The 19,230-nt window shown below is 34.6% G+C and overlaps 2 protein-coding genes across 6 annotated transcripts; both read left to right on the forward strand.

The window, feature by feature from the left end:
• The first annotated feature begins 846 nt into the window (after positions 1–846).
• Positions 847–5,066, forward strand: LOC115951367. The gene is made up of 3 exons (XM_031068585.1): positions 847–2,633; positions 3,212–3,709; positions 4,418–5,066. Exons 1-3 carry the CDS (start codon positions 2,546–2,548, stop codon positions 4,936–4,938), a joined length of 1,107 nt encoding a protein of 368 aa, XP_030924445.1. The 5' UTR covers positions 847–2,545; the 3' UTR covers positions 4,939–5,066.
• Positions 5,067–9,877: 4,811 nt separating this feature from the next.
• Positions 9,878–17,777, forward strand: LOC115953357 (cycloartenol-C-24-methyltransferase-like). Of its 5 annotated transcripts, none has more exons than XM_031070975.1 (14): positions 9,878–10,503; positions 10,641–10,723; positions 11,333–11,399; positions 12,531–12,604; positions 12,725–12,809; positions 12,924–12,979; positions 15,366–15,420; positions 15,594–15,641; positions 15,863–15,946; positions 16,079–16,195; positions 16,282–16,365; positions 16,491–16,616; positions 17,042–17,136; positions 17,346–17,777. In XM_031070975.1, exons 2-14 carry the CDS (start codon positions 10,641–10,643, stop codon positions 17,398–17,400), a joined length of 1,029 nt encoding a protein of 342 aa, XP_030926835.1. In that variant the 5' UTR covers positions 9,878–10,503; the 3' UTR covers positions 17,401–17,777. The 5 variants fall into 5 exon arrangements, with proteins under 5 accessions (XP_030926835.1, XP_030926837.1, XP_030926838.1 ...); XM_031070977.1 differs by having other exon boundaries at positions 12,601–12,623; XM_031070978.1 differs by lacking the exons at positions 17,042–17,136; positions 17,346–17,777 and adding an exon at positions 16,846–17,035.
• The last annotated feature ends 1,453 nt before the right edge of the window (positions 17,778–19,230 follow it).

A 19,230-nucleotide genomic window follows, 5' to 3' on the forward strand; every position in this document is an offset into this window, starting at 1 on the left:
ACATAAACATAAACATAAACTGAAAATTTGAAAAAAAGCCAGGTATCTAATTCATTCATTGATACAAATGGGGTGTCTACTCAATACTGATCATAGTCCTATTTTTCTTGATACAATTGTGAATTTACTGGTAGCTAAAGCCTGGCATAATCAAGGATTTTTCAGCTTTTCAATTATTATGTAATAGATTTTAGGTTAAAATGCAAAATTAACTCTCTAAGTTTTATCTTTTATCATTTCAGTCCTTTAAGTTTCAATTTTGTCATTTCAGTTTTCCAAGTTTCAAATTTTGTCAATTCAATCCTCCGTTAGCCTTCTGTTAAATACTGCCATTTACTAACCAAAACTTTGGATGATTTTTTTTTTTTTTTTTTCATTTCTTAATTAAAAAAACCTGAAAAACGTTAATTTAAAATAAAATAAAATAAATAAATAAAAATAAATAAATAAAAAACCAAAGGCTCCGGGAACGACATCGTTCCCCTAGCCATTTCATTTTACATCTCTCTAGGAAAGTCTCGTCTCTTCTGAGAAAAACTTCTCTTTCTTTTCAAAAAATCCTGGATAGAAAAAGAAGATGAAAAGAAGCAAATATGGGTAAAGGCTAAAAGGCAAGCACGTCCAAAGATCATGAGGTTAGTGCCACGACTTTAGAGGTACAGAACAAGATCATAAGGTTTTTTTTACTTTCTCAGAAAAGTTGGATTTTGGTGTATGGATGGATACAGAAGCAAAAGCAAACCGAGGAGTAATATGGCAGAAAGTTAAAAGAATTGCAAGCAGAGTTGGCTTCCTCCAATGAATTGCGGCAAAAATTGGAACGAAAGGTTTGCACTCAACCTGCTCGATGAATTGCCTGTGATAAAAAATCTAAAGTTATTGTTAGTAATAGGATTTTTCTTAATGGTATTTGTTATTGATTTAATTATTCAAGTATTTTACTCTTCACCTTTTGAGAAGCAGTTGCAAGAAAATGAATTCAAGCAATATTGTCTTTACTTGAACAAAACAGCTGTAAGAAAGTTCATCTTTCCATTGTTGAAAAATGAACTAGGAGCTAGGGAACGATGTCGTTCCCTGAGCCCTTAGTTTCCTTTTCTTTTTTTCTTTTCTTTTTTGGGTAATTAACGTTTTTCAATTTTTTAAATTAAGAAATTTAAAAAAAAATAAAAAATCATCCAAAACGACTTAATTTTGGTTAGTAAACGGCAGCATTTGACAGAAGGTTAACGGAGGACTGTATTGATAAAATTTGAAACTTAAATATTGAAATGACAAAACTGAAATTTAAAGGACTAAAATGACAAAATGTGAAACTTAGAGGGTCAGTTTTACATTTTAACCTAGATTTTAAGCTAGAAAGAGAGCTTTGAGGAAGTACAAAAGACTACTCTGAAAGAATAACTTAGAAGCTTTAGGATCAAGCTGGTCGATCTGATCAATAAGCAAAGCGGCTATAGAAGCTGAAATCAATAGTGCAGTGGTTGACTACATCAACAAGTCTAAATACTTTGTAGTTTTTCCATATGTCTACTATTACCGCTTTGTTAATCACTATACATCTTTGTTTCATCACCTAATGCACATATATGATTCCCTCAAGGATTGTCAGGTCTCATTCCCGACTGCATAACAGAAAGGAAAATGAGCTTCTATGCATAATACTACTTTGATTATCAAAAACATAGACAATAAATTAAGGCTTGTAACAGTGGAAACGGATCAATCAAGGTTGATTTTCCTTTTTGGTGAATAATAAGAAGTTTTTTTTGAAGAACACCAGATTACAGAAAACAAGAGGAGCTAGCCCATCAGCCCACTGGAGCTCCAAACCAGAGAGGGGCTGGGATAGTTCCCCACCTTCCCAAACAAAAGAGCCCACTGGGCTAAAGCAATCTATCTAAGGTTGATTGACTTGAATAAAAGAATCACAATCACATGCAATGTATGTAAAAATCAAAATGAGTTACAACAAACTTGGCTAAACAAATCTATTAATTTGTCCGAATCCGTTTTACATCACTGCTGAAACCAAAGCTTAGCACATGCCTCTTTTTTAGTTAGTCAAACTTTGTACGAAACTTGTACATCTATAATCTGTGAACTGTGATAATCAATCTAAAATATAATTACCCTATAATCAAGACATGTGTCATGGCACGTGGTTGGATTTTGAATGAGTTCAACTTAAAATGTTGAATATCATAGGAGCAAATCACGGCAACCAATAGAGGGTCATGACTCCTGACTCGTGTGGTGTGGGTGTGTAACAAACAAATTAAGAACTAGCTAGTTGGAAAAGCGAGTCAGGACTTTGGAAAAAAAAACACCGACAGACCGACACATTGCCCGCCTAATTTGGTGGCCATTTAACATGGGGGCTTTTTACCTTCTTATTTGCCTCCATCTTTCTTTCAAACTTTAGCATATAAATATTGTCCCACCCTATGCCCTTTTATTTTTAAAATCACCAAATTACTTAAAGGCTTCTTTTTCTTGGTCTATTTAAAACACTTTCTAGCTGCTTCTTCCACCGCAAAACAATATGGCTTTGCTTCTGTCTTTTCTTTTTGTGTTTTTCTTCTTTCTGTGCAACGGTTCTGCTTCTGCAGCTATACCTCTACATCTTGATGGTAATCAGCGCTAAGTCTTTTTCACTTGTTCATATTGTACGGCATTTATGTAAGTAGAAATTTTTGCCCCCTCAAAGGGAAACGAATCAAAGATATAGCATAACTTTTCTCTCTTTGTTTATTTTCACTTTGCATTGCAATTAGTTTAATACATAAACATTTTTCACAACATTTTAAATAACTTGCTGTCATGATACATCATAAAAATAAAAACATTATCAACTAATGATAAAAATGACATTCTCAAAAGGGATTTTTTTTTTTTTTTGGAAATATCAAAAATGAATTTATACATAAATATAGTGTATGTTTAGATATAGTTTATTTTACTGAAAACAATAAAATAATATTTTTTAATTAATGTTCTTTAGAGAGAACACTGTACATTTACCTTGATGTTGCTCATGTCCCATGAACATGAACAGTGTATCAGGCACCGGACTTAAAAATAAAATATAAAAAAACCCTGAAACGCAGACGCGTAATACAAACAGAACTTATAGTGTGCCATGCATAATGAATATGTAATAGTGTTTTCTGTATTATTCATTCTCATATTTGTGTGTGTTGCTGTTAAGACCTCCTCCCAAATGGGGACTTCGAAGAATCACCAGCAAAATCAAACCTGAAGAAGACAGTGATAATAGGGAAATACTCTCTCCCAAAATGGGAAATCAACGGCTTGGTGGAGTATGTGTCAGGTGGCCCCCAGCCAGGTGGTTTCTTCTTTGCCATTCCTCGTGGGGTCCACGCGGTGAGACTAGGCAATGAGGCCTCCATCTCACAGAATGTGACAGTCAATCCAGGCTCAATCTACTCTCTCACATTTGGGGCTACAAGGACCTGTGCTCAAGACGAGGTTCTACGGATCTCGGTCCCTGGTTACTCAGCAGACCTTTCTATTCAGACCCTTTATAGTAGCGATGGGGGTGACACTTATGCTTGGGCTTTCATGGCTACCTCTAAGGTTGTTAAGGTCACATTTCACAACCCTGGGGTTCAGGAGGACCCCACTTGTGGACCCCTCTTGGATGCTATTGCAATCAAGGAGCTGTTGCCTCTCAAGTATTCTAAAGGCACGTTTCCTAATTCCTCCATCTTTGGTTTGGGTTGGGTTGTTCTGATTGCTTTGACATTATGATTCTTGCTTTTACTTTTTGGTGGGCTTAAATTTCTTTACCTTTGAACTTTTGATTTGCTCAGCATATGTTTTATAATGTGGACACATTTTAGGCCCAAAACAATTCATGAATCATCATGCTTTTGCTTTTTCATTACTCCTCTTTTTTTTTTTTCTTTTTTTTTAATTCTTTTTTCTTTTATCCATTAGATGAAGGTTAACAGGTTGTCCCCTTTTGCAAATCAAAACTAGGGTAGTTTCCAAATAAGTATGCCACCTAAAACAAAATGAAATTTAGTGCTAACCAAAAATGTAGAATAAAGAAATAAATCTTAGCTTCCTCCCACAGTGGAAGTTAAGCTCACTTACCACCTCCAAAGGGAGAGCCAATGAATCAAACCCGGGCTCATCCTTTTTGGGGAATCAGAGGCCTCACTAGCCTAAGGTCTTTGTCTCTTTGATAAGAAACAAATCATAGCTAGTTCTTTAAGAAATACATGCAGTCCTCAAATGGTCATGCAATGGTACAGCCTTAAAATTTTGATAATCTATTAGGATATTTATTTTCTTTAATAAGTGAGTTTTAGTTAAACTAGTAACCTCCACTTTATGAGACGTGATCAAAGTTAAATTTTAACTTGGATAATTTGTGTTCTCCATGCAGGTAACCTAGTAAAAAATAGCGACTTTGAAATTGGCCCCCATGTGTTCAAGAACTTCTCAACTGGAATCCTCCTCCCTCCCAAGCAACTAGACCTAATTTCACCACTTCCCGGCTGGATCATTGAGTCCCTCAAACCAGTGAAGTACATTGACAAGAAGCACTTCTTCGTACCCTCAGGACTCGCTGCAATTGAATTGGTTGCAGGGAGAGAAAGTGCCATTGCCCAAATCATTAGAACAGTTCCCAACAAGTTCTACAACCTCACATTCACCATTGGAGATGCAAAGAATGCCTGCCATGGCTCTATGATGGTAGAAGCCTTTGCTGCTAAGGAAACTCTTAAAGTTCCATATGAATCACAAGCAAAGGGTGGGTTTAAAACTGCAAGTTTCAAGTTCCAAGCAATTTCCGCCAGGACAAGGATAACATTTTTCAGTGCCTACTATCACACAAGGCTTCATGACTATGGTCATATGTGTGGCCCTATCTTGGATAATATTAGGGTATTTCCTGTCTATTAGCTGCTAGTATGGTAATTGTTTATCAACAATACAGGGGGTTTTGGAATAAATTTGTAACCGCAAAATGTTTTACCTTTCTTAATGTTTAGAAAGGTCGTCTGAGCTCATATATAGTTTTTATTTATCTTCATAGTTTGATTTGAACTTCTCTTAAAATCTGACCGACAGATTATAATACTATGCTCAAGGTTCTAAAGCTTTTCTTTATTTTCATAAAAAAAGATACTATAGTTTAGTGCGTTGTGATGTATTATTCTTCATATCTATCTTCCCTTCGCCTCTTTGTCTGGTCAGTCAAAAGATGCACTTTATGAAATGTATCCCCAATTGCATAGGTACGAAGGTTTTCAAAACCAAACCGGATCAGGAGGTCGGACCGTGAAAACTGGAATAAAAACCTTTTTTTTAAGCCTAAAGAACTGGATTTTCTGTTAATTCTGTGAACCCCTAAAACCGATGTTGGACCGCACGAACTGGTGAGAACCGTGCGGTCCAACCCCTTAGCAATTTTTAAAAAAAAAAAAAAAAAAAAACTTAACACAATTTTATTCTATTTAATTAAATTATTCATCTCTTACAAAGAATAAAAAAAAATTATAATTAAAATCCTTCAAAGATATTCAACTTTACTTCAAAAATTAATCAAAAATTTTAATGTTTTCATAGTTATTATTTTATTTTATTAACTTTCTTATTTAATTATTAAATATATGCTTGAAAATCATTAAATTTCCCTCACATATATAGATATATTTGTCAATTTTGCTAGTTTTATAAATTTAATATCTATATTTAGGCTTTAATTAATTATTAAATTAATTATGACGTCATCACGGTTTGATCCCAGTTCGATCTCAAAAATCTTGAACCTCTGTCTTTTACGATTTAATGAACGGTCCGAATCTAAAAACCTTATTGCACATGAATGACATTTGCAGTAAAATTTGAATTTTGGTGCGTTTGAAACTACATAGATCAACAATGTTATGTAATATTGGCATGAAAAAAAAAAAAAAAAAAAAAAACCCTTATGAATCGACATGGAATGAGAAATCGGTAGAAACTCAGTAACACATGTAGAGGGGGGTGGATATTGAGAATAAGAAGCACAACAATAATTCCAAAAGAGCAAGGAGGTTGGACGACCAGGGATTCGTCGGCTAGGGACCTGTAAAAAGGAAACGACCTAGGCTAAAGACTAACTAGTCTTTTTTTTTGCTAAACAAAGACCAACTATTCTTGGTATTGGAGGCACTTTGACCATTAAACAAAGGAAAATTTGAAAAAGAGTGTGGTACTAGAATTAGGCAAAATACAATGGTACTAATGTTGAGACTTTAATTCAAAGAGAAATAGTAAACTTAAAAATAAATAAATAAAGCTAAAAAAAAAAAAAAAGGGAATTGAAATGATTTTTTGGGTTAAAGCTGTAATTTGAATTTGGGGAAAGAATCAAAGACATTTTTTCATTGTATGGACAAACATGAATAAGTTAACTCTATTACTATTTGACAATAGCCAATTAACATCTCCTAGTGTTTTTAGTCAAAACATCTTCACATCCCCTTCCAGTCTTCCCCACCCCAATTATCAAATTTTTTTTTAAAAAAATTGTTACAGTTTCAAGTGAAAAGTAAAAATAAAAAAGGACATGGGCTTAAGTTTAAGGCTAAAGACAACTGGGAGCAAATAGACCTAGCAATTGAATTGGGTTGGATTAATAGAGTTTGGGTCGAAAGCGGGTTAATCTAAACACAATTAACCCATATACAGGTCAGGTTACAAGTTGATTTATATTTTTTTCACATGCAAAATAAGGGATAATTACAGATTACCAACCTGTGGTTTAGCCCGAATTTAACATACCCACCCGTAATTTCATTTTTGACACTTTACCCACCTAATGTTACTTCTGTTTAGTCTCTGTTATCCACCTCTGTTAAAAAAGAGAGGTAAATAAGTCTTTTTACTCTCATTTTATGTCTCTCTCATCCCAAAACAAGAAAAACAAAAAAAGCAAAAGAAAACAATATCAAAATGGGCTATTTTAAACCTAGGAATATGTGTCTCTTAAAACATAGCTCAAATTAAAAAAATTTCAAACCTTAGAACACAAGAAGATTGCCATATTCACCTTCATCGTGAAAGCCAGCTTGCAAAACAACAACAAAAAAAATCACAATTTTGAAGAACCCCAGGTTTCAAAGGAAAACAACAAACCCACCAAAAAAAAAAAAAAATCTCAATTTTGAGAGCATTAAACCCCCACCTTGCCGCCACCATGAGGCAACCTAGACCTTAGCAACCACGTTCAACCTTAATCCAACACCTTCCACTAACCAAATTCATAATTCAGAAAACCCATCACCAATCAATAACCCACTATCAAACATTCAACAAATTTTGGAAAAAAGAAGTGAGATTTTCTACGAATTGATTTTGGGTTTTGTTCAAGATCCATACCTTAATCCATGATTCAACCCCCAAGTTAGCCATTATAAAAGAACAAATGAATACCTCAGAGCCCTAGGTTTGAATCATGGTAGGCCAGATCAAAGAGTGAGATAGAGAGAGAAATCCAACCATGGATTTGGTGGTGCAGTGGCGGCTCTAGTTGGTGATTATATCTTGATAATCGGTGTTGGGTGGATTTCATGAATCATGGAAAATGGAGAGAGAGAGAGAGAGAGAGAGAGACTAGTGACTTCTTTTTTCCTTTTTGTTGTTGCGCAAGTTGCTAATTTTGTGGTATGTCTTTCAGTTCAGATGTTCTTGACTTTATCATAATTATTGATATGCTAAGATGTTCATATTGTATGTACTCATGATTTTCAAGCAAATTAGTAGATCTACCTCATGTGGATGGAAGTGTGTTTTGGGAGAGAGGAGTGTTTGATCTGTTTTGGGTTTTGTTTTTGATAAAAAATGTGTTAGAGTAACGTCTGAAAGGGAGGTGGGTTACGGAGTAGTAACGGAGTGAAGCACAGGTGGGTAAAGTGTCAAAAAATGAACCACAGGTGGGTAAGTTAAATTCGGGCTAAACCACAGGTGGGTAATTTGTAATTATCCTAGCAAAATAATAAATGAACCAAAAAAAAATACTCTAAAGGTCAAAAAATAACAAAATACTCAAAATTAAAGTTAAATAGTGCATACACTCTTAAGTTGACACAATTGCAAGTTAACTAATGATATCATCTTTACGAAAGTTAGGTGATTTGCGGTTAAGTGTGCCAAAACAACGTTGTTTTGGTGTTTTAAAAATTTCTTACATTAAAAAAAAAATTAAAAAGAATGAACAATAAAAGCTCATGAATCTGGTGTAGGGATGGTAATGGGGCAGAGCTAAAGGATGAGGTTTTCGTCCCTGTTGTGCATGGTTTTGTTTTGCCTCATCTTCACCCCGCCCCGCTTGATGGGGAAAACTTTCTCACCCCATCCCCACCCTTTGGGGCCTCGCAAAGCTCTGCCCCACCTCATAAAACTCAACTTTTTGTTAACTTACCTCACAACTAGTACAATTTTTTTAATGAAACCTATTTCATTAATAAAAATATACTTGAAATTATAATTAAATTCATCCCATCAAATCAAATCAATTTTTAGAAAAAATTGAATAATATATCCAAGTGTTTAACAAGACAATCATAAAAAAAAAAATTTAAATAAAAATAAATAAATAAAAAAATTCATAGTATAACACATAACAAAATAAAGACAGATAACTACATTGGGTAGAATAAAAGAAGCTAATATTGATATGTTTGTTTAAATAGTAGGGTTTTAGGGTAAGAAAAATTTACAATTATAACCCTTAGCAACGCAGGGCGGAACGGGTACGGGGAGGGGCGGGGTGGGTCTAAAAAGTTTAAACCCATCCCCGCCAAGCCTCGTGGTGCGGAGCTAAAATCTTGCCCCATCCTTGCCCCACTGCCTTTGTGGGGCGGGAAAAACCCGTGTGGGGAGAAGCAGGGAGGGACGGGTTAAGCAAGACATGGAAAAATTGTCATCCCTACTCTAGTGGTATTCTCTCGGGCAATAACGATGTATTCCTTCAATTCTTGTCATCTTATATATAGACTTTGTTATGCTTTGAGACGTCAAAAGAGATGTTGGTTTATTTGCATTATATGAGACTGACAAATGATAAGGATCTTATGAGCTCTATAGTATAAATTTGGGGTTTAGACCAATGTTCTAAGTACTTTATGATTTTTATCATACCAAAGAATGTAGAAATATTGTTTCAATCTAAGCTACTTCATATTTAGCAAAAAAAAAAAAAAATCTAAGCTACTTTCTTTTTTTGCTAAACAAAATCTAAGCTACTTGATAGTTGATACTCTCAAAATTTATGTTGTAAGTTCAATTTATTTGAATTTTCTATTTTTCTTACCTTGGTCATATTAAAAAGAAAACTTTGTGATGGGTGCTATTTGATTCAAAGTAACTATTACCTTGAAATAGTTGAGTTCATATTTGAAGTGATTTGCTAGTATGATTCTAATAAAAAATAAAAATAATGTTAAAAAAGGTTCTGATGGATTCACTTGATCTTAAGAAAAACGAGTTCACCAAAGGCCTTGTAGCTGAATTGGCACCTCCTCATGCATAAAGTGCTCGGGGGTTCTAGGGGGAAAAAGGTTCGAACTGCGAGGTTAGCAGCATATTGTAATTATCTCTCAAAAAAAAAAAAAAAAGTTCATTCACAGGTTAGCACATTTTTATTCAGATAAAAAAATCTTGGGTAAATTCCACAAACCATCCCTGAGGTTTGTGGTAATATCCAATTAAGTCCAAAATATTTTAAAACCTACCAATTTCATCATAAAAAGACAATTTTATCACTGTAGACATTTTAATCCCTAACCCTGTTAGCATCTGTTAGTCATTTTACTTTTTCTTTTTTTTTTTCTTTTTTTTTTTTTTTCAAACGTAACATGTCTGCTCTCTCTCTCTACGTCTTTCGTTCTTCTTTCCTCTGACCTCTCTGCGTTTTTTTTTTTTTGCTAACCCAGTAACCCTAACCTCTCTGCACTTTGCTCTTCTTTTCCCTCAAGCCTCTCTCTCCAACCTAACCCAGTCTCCTCTCTCTGACTCACCCTTTTCATTTATCTCTTTCTTCTCTCTGGCAACGGCAGTGGTGCATGGGTTTGGTGGTCTGGGTTGGTTGTGGATCGTGGTTATGGCTGATCTGAGGAGAGAGAGTGATGGAGGAGGGAAGAGGGGAGAGTAACAGAGAGGGACAGAGAGAAGAGAGAGAACTAACAGAGGTTAACGTTGTTTAGTGGTGTTTAGGGACAAAATAGTCTTTATGGACGAAATTGGTCAATTTTGGAATGTCCAGGACCTAGTTGTGGAATTTATCCAAAAATCTTTGATTCGAATAAGGTGTTTTTGTTTGGATTCAAGCCGGTTACCGGGTCTGGGTCCAATTTGGTGAGGTCCAGGAGCATAAACCAATGACAATGAGACAGAAGAGGAAAACGGCAGGTAGTTGAATTTGATGCGTTTGACTCGCAATTGAAGAGGAAAGCAGTGTCTATCTCAAAACTCAAATCCAATGTGAGTAAGACTAAGATGTAACTAAAATGCTGTCTACTCATGTCATGTCATGTCACGCTCTATAGTATTCAGTCTTTTTGTTTGTTGATAAATGAAAATGAATATGATAGAATAGATCGGTGTGTTGTTGTTTCCAGATGTCAAAATCTGGAGCACTGGATCTTGCTTCTGGGGTTGGCGGGAAGCTTCAGAAGAAGCAAGTGCTTTCAACTGTTCAAAGGTACCTACCTACCTTTCCTTGTTGAGAACGCTTATGCTCTGTTTTTGGTTTTTATACTAAGAGTGAGAGTGAGAGTACTTTTCTTGCTTTTCGGAATGTCAAATTTGCTTTGGTAGCGTTCTCAAAAGCAGTGGTGAATGTAAGTACCCTCCAAATATTACTGTTTTTTGAAGCAACTATAATAGTTTAGCCTCCTGTTGGTTTTGAATTCATTCAACTCTCAGACAATGATTACTTCATCTGGGTCTTCAAAAAAGTACAGTGCATAATGTACCAATCCTTTTTGTATGAGTAAAATAATACGCGAGATTATATAAATCTTTCACGGCGCACAATGCACCTTCCTTTTTAATTTCTTGTTTCTTTTTGTAAGAGCAAAAGTGGTGGGGTTATTTATCAAAAAAGAGTAAAAGAAGTGGCGTTGTAACAAAATAATTTTACCAATTTGTGTTATGTCAGATGGAACATATGGACTAATTCTTCAGGGATTGCTAAATAATGATACTTTTGAGTTTTGAGCCACACCCTTGTTGTAGAATTTGGAGGTCTGAGTATAATGCACACAATTTGCTTCAATTTTGCTGGTATAAAATTTGGTGTGGAATTCAGATATGAGAAGTATCACATACATCATGGAGGGGATGAGGAAGAGAGAAAAGCTAACTACAAGGACATGGTAAGAAAACTTTCTTTATTTGATGCTGGTTGAGCTTCTTTTTTTTATTTATTTAATATTAATTAGACTAACCATCTCAGAGATTTATATTTTAATATATTCTAGTGCATATATTGATGATTGACATGAAACAAGTAAAGATTATTCCAGTATATATTGTGATGTTGTGGTTGGCTATTTACAATCAAATGATTGTGGATACTTGTTAAATGATTATGTGACTGTTTGGATTCAACGTTTTGCGTCTGCGTCAGATGCGTTTTGCATTTCAGGCCTTTTTTTTTTTTTTACTAACTCAGGGCTCAGTGCAAGAAGGCAAGTGAACAGTGTTTTCCTTGTGAACAGTAATCTGAATTTTTTTTTTTTTTTCTTCAGTTTTCAGCAAAATAAGCTGCATCCAAACGGACCCTATAAATATAAAATTTCAATCCTTCATTTCCATCCCAACTTTTTGTCTCAAACATCTGGTATTATCATTAGTGGTAAGTGCTTATTATGAACCTATCCAATGGAGATGTACTTTGAAAGACAAGCCATATGCTTCATTATCCCTTATGTAGCTGTTTGCAAACTGCAAGAAAATAATACTAATGATGAAAATGATATGTATACTGTTAAATTTTGTTTTCTCTTTCCATTTTTCTTCTTGGGGGAATAAAAAGTGGCCTTATAGGTTTAAGGCTTGTTTGATCATTTGAATGTGAAATTGATAAGTTCTTTGATAATGCCTGCATATGCTCTTTATTATCCATTTATGCATCCATGCACTGGATTTAGGCTTCAGTTTTTGTTTCTTCTACATAAAATGCATAAAGATAAGGAGACTACCAGGATCTTCCTTTTAATTCTAATTATGTAATACATCACTGCTGATGTGTATTTATAAACAATTCTCAAAATGGTTCAGAATTTTAAACTTTTCAGATATCCGTCTATGGCAGAATACTATATTTCTAAGTTTCTGAATTTATAGTAGGCCATTTTTTGTCAGTTGGACAATATTGGGTGGATATCATTGCCTCTTGTTAAATTTGAAACTATGATGCACATATCGTCATTAATGATGCGTCTGCATTTCTGATCTGGTAAAGATAAGTCATTTGATCAATTATAATGCCCTTTCAATTCTAGGTTAACAAATACTATGATCTTGTGACAAGCTTTTATGAATATGGCTGGGGTGAATCTTTCCATTTTGCAGCTAGGTAAGGATGAATTATTGGCGTAAGTTGCCTTTGTCTTTTCTATCTCTATGCATACATGCAATTGCATATAACTACATAGTGAAGATTGTTAAAAATAAATAGTGAATCTTATTTTGGCAGATGGAAGGGAGAATCATTAAGAGAGAGTATCAAGCGACACGAGCACTTTATTGCTCTGCAACTGGATTTGAAGCCAGGACAGAAGGTTTCTTTCACTATCCTATTAATACAATTTAAAAAATAATATTATCTAAGATAACACAATTCTTTCCCATCCAATGCAAATTTGTTCATTGAGTAAATTTCTTGTCATTATCAGGTGCTGGATGTAGGATGTGGAATTGGTGGGCCCCTGAGAGAAATTGCTAGATTTAGGTAACTTTCTTGTCAAGTAAGGAGGTAATAGAGAGTATGATTTTGGATAGGATAGCATGGTGGAAAAAAAAATACATATGACCAACTTTGATTGTTCTGTTGAGGATCCATAATCTACCCCAAAGCTTTGAGACTAAGACTTTTTTGTTGTTGATGATGATGATGGCTCTTGCATTTAATTATACATGGTACTGGATTGGAAACTCTTCATTTTAAAGATATAGTTAGAAATTCATCTGTTATACCAAGAAGAAAAAAGAGTAGTTTTTTTATTTATTTTATTTTTTGTGGTAATAACATGTCCAATACGTTTCTTGTCCTGTCTATCTTTGTGTTTCCTGCTTTTACAAGATGTATTTGGTTATCTAGGTTTTGGTTATAAACATTGGTCTTGTGCAGGTTAATAATCAGAGGCATGATCTAATAACATTTAAAGTCTAAACTATTGCTTTTGTCATGAGATTGGACTTCTCATGACAAAGCACAATGCATATCTTCTACATGCTTTTAACAAATTGACTACTCAGTTGTCTAGTGTGGAAGCCAAGATTGGGGAGGAGGATTAAGCCATTAAGCCTTATTGCCTTTAACCTTGCTTTTACCTTCATATGATAATGTGCTGACTACCTTGTTAGTTGGTAAGGAGACACGCAAGTTTGAAGAGGTTACAACTGTTCTGTTAGAGACAAAAATTTCAAAACTCTCCATCATTTTCAAGCAAAGTCTTTTAGTCCATGCATTTGATTAATAACCTCCACAGGTATGAATGAACTGTTCACAGAATTTAATCCTCCAACATCACGTGTGTCCAGCCTTTGTTCCAGCTTGTCATCTATGCTTCATATAATTTGGTCATGCTTGGTCCATTCCATACCCAATTCGGTCACGATTTCCTTCAAGGTTTCACCTTTTTTACTCAGGTTGTCTTCAAGCTTCCACCTTGAATTTGAGTTTGGGGGGGTGGGGGGGGGAGGGAATATTAGAGTTATGAAGGCCCAAGTTTGGTATATAATTCTAGTCTAGGTTCATTATATCTAATCCTACTTGTAGTGCAAGTAAATTGATCTTAATATTACTTGGAGTACAAGCAAATTTATCATAATCCTACTTGTAGTGCAAGTATTGTAACCTTGGGTTTGTATATAGAAGTCTAGGATTTAGCTTACTATAAATACAATCAAATTAGGTCATTGTAAAACATAGAGCTTAATAGTAAAAATGTAACCATCAAGGGCTTTCCGTTGTGGATGTAAGCTCTAAGATTGAATCATGTTATCTTCTTTATATTTTCTCGTATACTTTATCGTGGTACTAGAGCTATGTCTTGCCTTTCCTAACATGGTATCAAAACTGCTTTAGCTTGTCAAATAGAAAGGGGAAAAAAAATACAGAGCTTGTTTAAACAACATTCATTCCTAAGCCCCCTGTTTTCTACCGACCTAAATTCTAAATCTAATGTATCTGTTACAAACCTATGGGTAGAACTTACCCCTAAAAACCAGCTTGCAAGGGGAGAGTACCCAAGAGCTTATAATTACATTGTTAAACTTACACTTAATCCATGTGAGACATTAAAATTATAACATACCACCATGCTTCGCAACCGACATTCACGACAGCTCACTCTAATGACACTGACCCGATGGTAGCCCTTTTTCTTTTTGGTGGCTCCACTCACCTATTAGTAATTTTAATCTAGCCTTTAGGTTGCCCCCTCTGAGATCCGACTACAGAACCACAACTCATTTGATCCCATACTCAATGAGCTACGTCTGATTACTCGACGTGGTGGCTGGCTCTGATACCAAACATTACAAACCCATTGGTAGAACTCACCCTTAAAAACCAGCTAGCAAGGGGAGGGTGCCCAAGAGCTTATAAATACACAGTTAAGCTTACACTTAATCCACGTGGAATATTAGGATCATAACAGTATCTCCAAGGACCAATGCCTGCATTTGAGAGGAAGAATTCCATATACTTGTTTGGTATGTTATCAGCAAATATCCATTAGGATTTTCTCAAGTGGCATTCAGCTTTCTCTTTTAGTTACTCTGAGTCATAGTAAGTATGCTCCTGGTAAATTATTTAAATTTGGTTGTAATTTACCAAATGCTTTCATTTTCTGTATTTTAGCCTATCGAGAAAGGGAAATTATATTTACATAAAACTGAAGAACATAATGTTCATCCTCGTTTTCATTGTTTAAATGATTGTTTGTGTGATAAAGGATAACTGATGGTTGCCAATGCTTTCAACTCTGCTGTAGAGGTTTTCACCAACGTTTCTGAAATCACAGAATTTCTTTTGATTGTTTTCTATATTTATCAACTGAATCTGTTTGAAAATACTGGTTATTTTCTTTTTCCTGCTAAACTTTGTGTAGTGGTGCATCAATTACCGGGATAAACAACAACGAATATCAAATAACTAGAGGAAAGGTACATGAAACTTCATATAGGGATAGAATATATGAGTTTATTTTCTTCCTCTCCCCTTACCCTTCTCCTCCTTCTTGTCTATTTCTATTTTACTAATTTTTTCCATTCATGCAAATGGTTTGAGTCATGTTTGTCATTTATCAGTAATGCTTGGAAGGTTGGTTACTTCACAGGAACTAAATCGCATTGGAGAGGTGGATGAGACCTGCAACTATGTTAAGGTTGGATATGTCTAATCTAACGAAGATGAATTTTTATTTCCTCCTTCCTTTTTGTGCTGGGCTGGGTGAATTTTTACTTTTCACAAGAGAGAATTACTTCTTTAAAGTGTTTTTGCCTATGCTTTTGTTCGCTCATAAAATTACTGCTATTTCTAATATGACACTAATAATAGCTACTGACTGAAGTTGGACTTTGCGGGTTATACTTTTTGTTGATTTAGGCGGACTTCATGAAAATGCCATTTTCTGACAATACTTTTGATGCAATATTTGCAATAGAAGCCACATGCCATGCACCAGATGCGGTATGTCATAAAAGGAGTCTAAAAAGGCTAATGATATTCAGTATTAGCCTTTTCTGGTCTTGTCCATCTAGTTGTCCATAATTTTTTTTTGACATTTAACTTTCTTTGTTCTTTGTTTTGTGAATGGAGTAGGTTGATTGTTACAAAGAGATATACAGAGTGTTAAAGCCTGGCCAATGTTTTGCTGCTTATGAGTGGTGCATAACTGATTCTTTTGATCCCTTGAATCAAGAACACCAAAGGATTAAGGTCTTATAGGGACAATAATGTTCTTCCATTTTGTTGTAATATGTAATAATGCACTTATGAGAACAAGCTTATATTCATGGAAACAGGGTGAAGTTGAGCTTGGCAATGGACTTCCTGGCATCAGATCAAAGGGACAATGTCTTGAAGCCTTGAAAGTTGCAGGCTTTGAGGTGAGTAGCATGGTTGTGGTAGTTTCACTTTTTCACTTATCTCCTTCTTTGAACTTTGAAATACAAATTTTTTAGTGTAATTATGAGAGAAGCATTCATTTAATGTTTTGTTAATTTGTGTAAAGATCATATGGGAGGAGGATTTTGCTGTCAACTCGCCTCTCCCTTGGTATTTGCCTCTGGACAAAAATCAGTTCTCACTAGCTAGCTTCCGAGTAACAGCTTTTGGACGTTTTATCACTCGAAACATGGTAAGAATGCTAAAACCTGTCCTATTTGCTAGTAATTACCTCATACAATCTATTTGCTGCATAAGCAAAGGCTTTAAAGGCAGTACAACACTACAATTTTTGTTTTTGCCAAGAGTTGCAACAAAAAAGGTGGAATAAGGAAATCGATTTTCTCTTTCCATACTGTCTTCTTTGTTTTTTTGTTTTTGGTGGTTGGAATGACTGTAGCATTGTTGTGTTAATGGTGAAGAAAGCATAAGAAGGAAAACAAAACGAAGAACCTGTCAATGTGCTAGTGAAGGTACTGGTGACACTGAAGAAGTGAGGATCAGAAGACATAATTTGACCAACCTCCCTCCTCCACCCCAAGCTGCTGCCAATTTTTTTTTTCTTATCTGCAAAATTTTGAAATAATCTACAACAGACTTTTTCTTTTAAACCTGTAGGTCAAAACCTTAGAGTTCTTGGGCCTTGCTCCTGAGGGCAGTCAAAGAGTTCAGTCCTTGGAGCAAGCAGCAGACGCTCTTGTTGAAGGTGGAAGGTGAGTTTCTTTGCACTCATGTCCCGTCTTTTCTTCAGGCCTGTTATTCACACACCATATAATAATATGAACCTTAAAAGCATAGAGTTCTGGAATCCCTTTTAAAGTGCATGAATATATATGTGTACCTTCCATCACCTGTATGATCACATTCATATCCCATCTTTGTGTAAGGTATTGATAAGCTATGTTTATTTGTTTACTGTTAGGAAAGGGATCTTCTCACCAATGTACTTTTTCTTGGTCCAAAAGCCTCATTCCTAGCCCAGAATTTGTCATGTGCAACTGAAGCTTCACAGGGCTTATTATATTTTTATTCTTGTTATTGCATTGCTTGAACACATGTAACTTAAAAATTGATTTTGGCAAATTACAGCAACATTTCGTATGCTTGTACCTCAACAAATCTAGTACAAATAAGCAACAGAACACCAAGAGTGCAGAATTAAGAAAATTGCCTTGTGAACCATGTAGTATTCTTGATAAGTGGTAAAAACTAAATCCACTATTCATCAAAAGCCCCTTATATGTTTTCACTACCTTATTGGGAAGGCTGAATATCTCAGTTAAAAGGTGATATTCCTTTGTTTTAGAATCTTTATTGTGAAGTGCGATTCCTGAGTAGGTATACCTCTGCAAAATTCCTCTTTAGTGTCATGATTGTGAGTTTATATTAATTCCTCTTATATCAATGTTTAATGCCATTCATTGCACTAAAGATAATGCATATAAGGTGTCTTTCAAGTCAAAATAGAAAAGCTAGCAGATGGATGGATTTTTTTTTCTGTTTGACAAATGTGGTTGTAGCTTCAATTTATTTATATTTTAATTTGTGGTTGTAACTTGTAAGACCCGCAACGTTTAGAAAGGTATTGAATTGTATAAAATCTGCAGGCGAGGTACAAATTATAAATCTAGAGCAATCCTCTTTTTTTTTTTCTTTTTTTAAATAATAATGTGTGTGTGGGACAAATTTGACTTGGAATCTCAATTGTAGGGAAAATATTGTTGCACACAAGTCACATACACTACCATATACACATGGTTGTCAAAATCGCAATCTGGATCGTAGGATCGCACGATTTTACGATCACACTTCACCAAAACGTTTAGAATCGCACAAGGATCATAAAAATTGTAGGATCACATGTAGGATCGTGTAGGATTGTATGGGATCCTACCGATCCTACCAAAACGTAAAAATCAGTTTTTTTTTTTTTATTTATTTATAATTTTATAATTTTTTATTTTTAAGTTCATCTTTATAAGTTGTAATTTGTAATCTCAAGACTAGGACATTGTACCTCATAAATGTATCAACTAAGTGGTGAGACTCATATGGAGATGACTTTCTTGAATTGAAAATTTTTGCCATAAGAATATTGAGCTTAACATATAACTCTTCAGGTTGTGAAAGTAATTGGAATACATTTGGAATAGTAAGACCAAATGACCTTGGTATATTATCCACCAATTGAGAATTCTCTATTAAAATTAGTACAACTTTAAGTACACTCAAAAATGAGAAAATTGTTTGAACCAAAAAAAAGAAAGAATGAGTTGGTATTTGTTATGTAAAACTTGAAGATAAAAGAGAAAATAGCTAAAGCATCAAGTGCAAAAGAAGAAATTGGTTTGAAGAACCTGTCTTCGGATGATGAGTGGTTAGCAAAGGGTGTTGACCAGAAGATGATGGTACAGATTTTGATGAAGATAATGAAGTAACAATTCTAATACCTTCCTTTATAGATTTTTTTTAAAAAAGTAAAAGTTACATGTGTATAGTGTGAATGTGTGATCACTATTATATCATTTGGTTATCAATGTTAGGAGATAATGAGGGTTCAAGAGTTGTTGCTGAAGGAAAAAGTGTACTAGTATTTTGGTACTTGTTTGGTTTCTAATTAAACATTCACTAAAATTTTTAAATATATTGCGTTAAAACTTAAATATATTTGTTTCATTAGTATAGACGTAGTTATATGGGACATGCAAATTACATCATATGAACAAAATCTTTATTTTTTTATGGAAGATTCATAATTTACATGATTATTCAATATACAAAATCACTATCAATGCATTTTTTGCTTC

Source organism: Quercus lobata, chromosome 7, assembly GCF_001633185.2.
Source record: "Quercus lobata isolate SW786 chromosome 7, ValleyOak3.0 Primary Assembly, whole genome shotgun sequence".
Classification (NCBI taxonomy): Eukaryota; Viridiplantae; Streptophyta; class Magnoliopsida; order Fagales; family Fagaceae; genus Quercus; species Quercus lobata.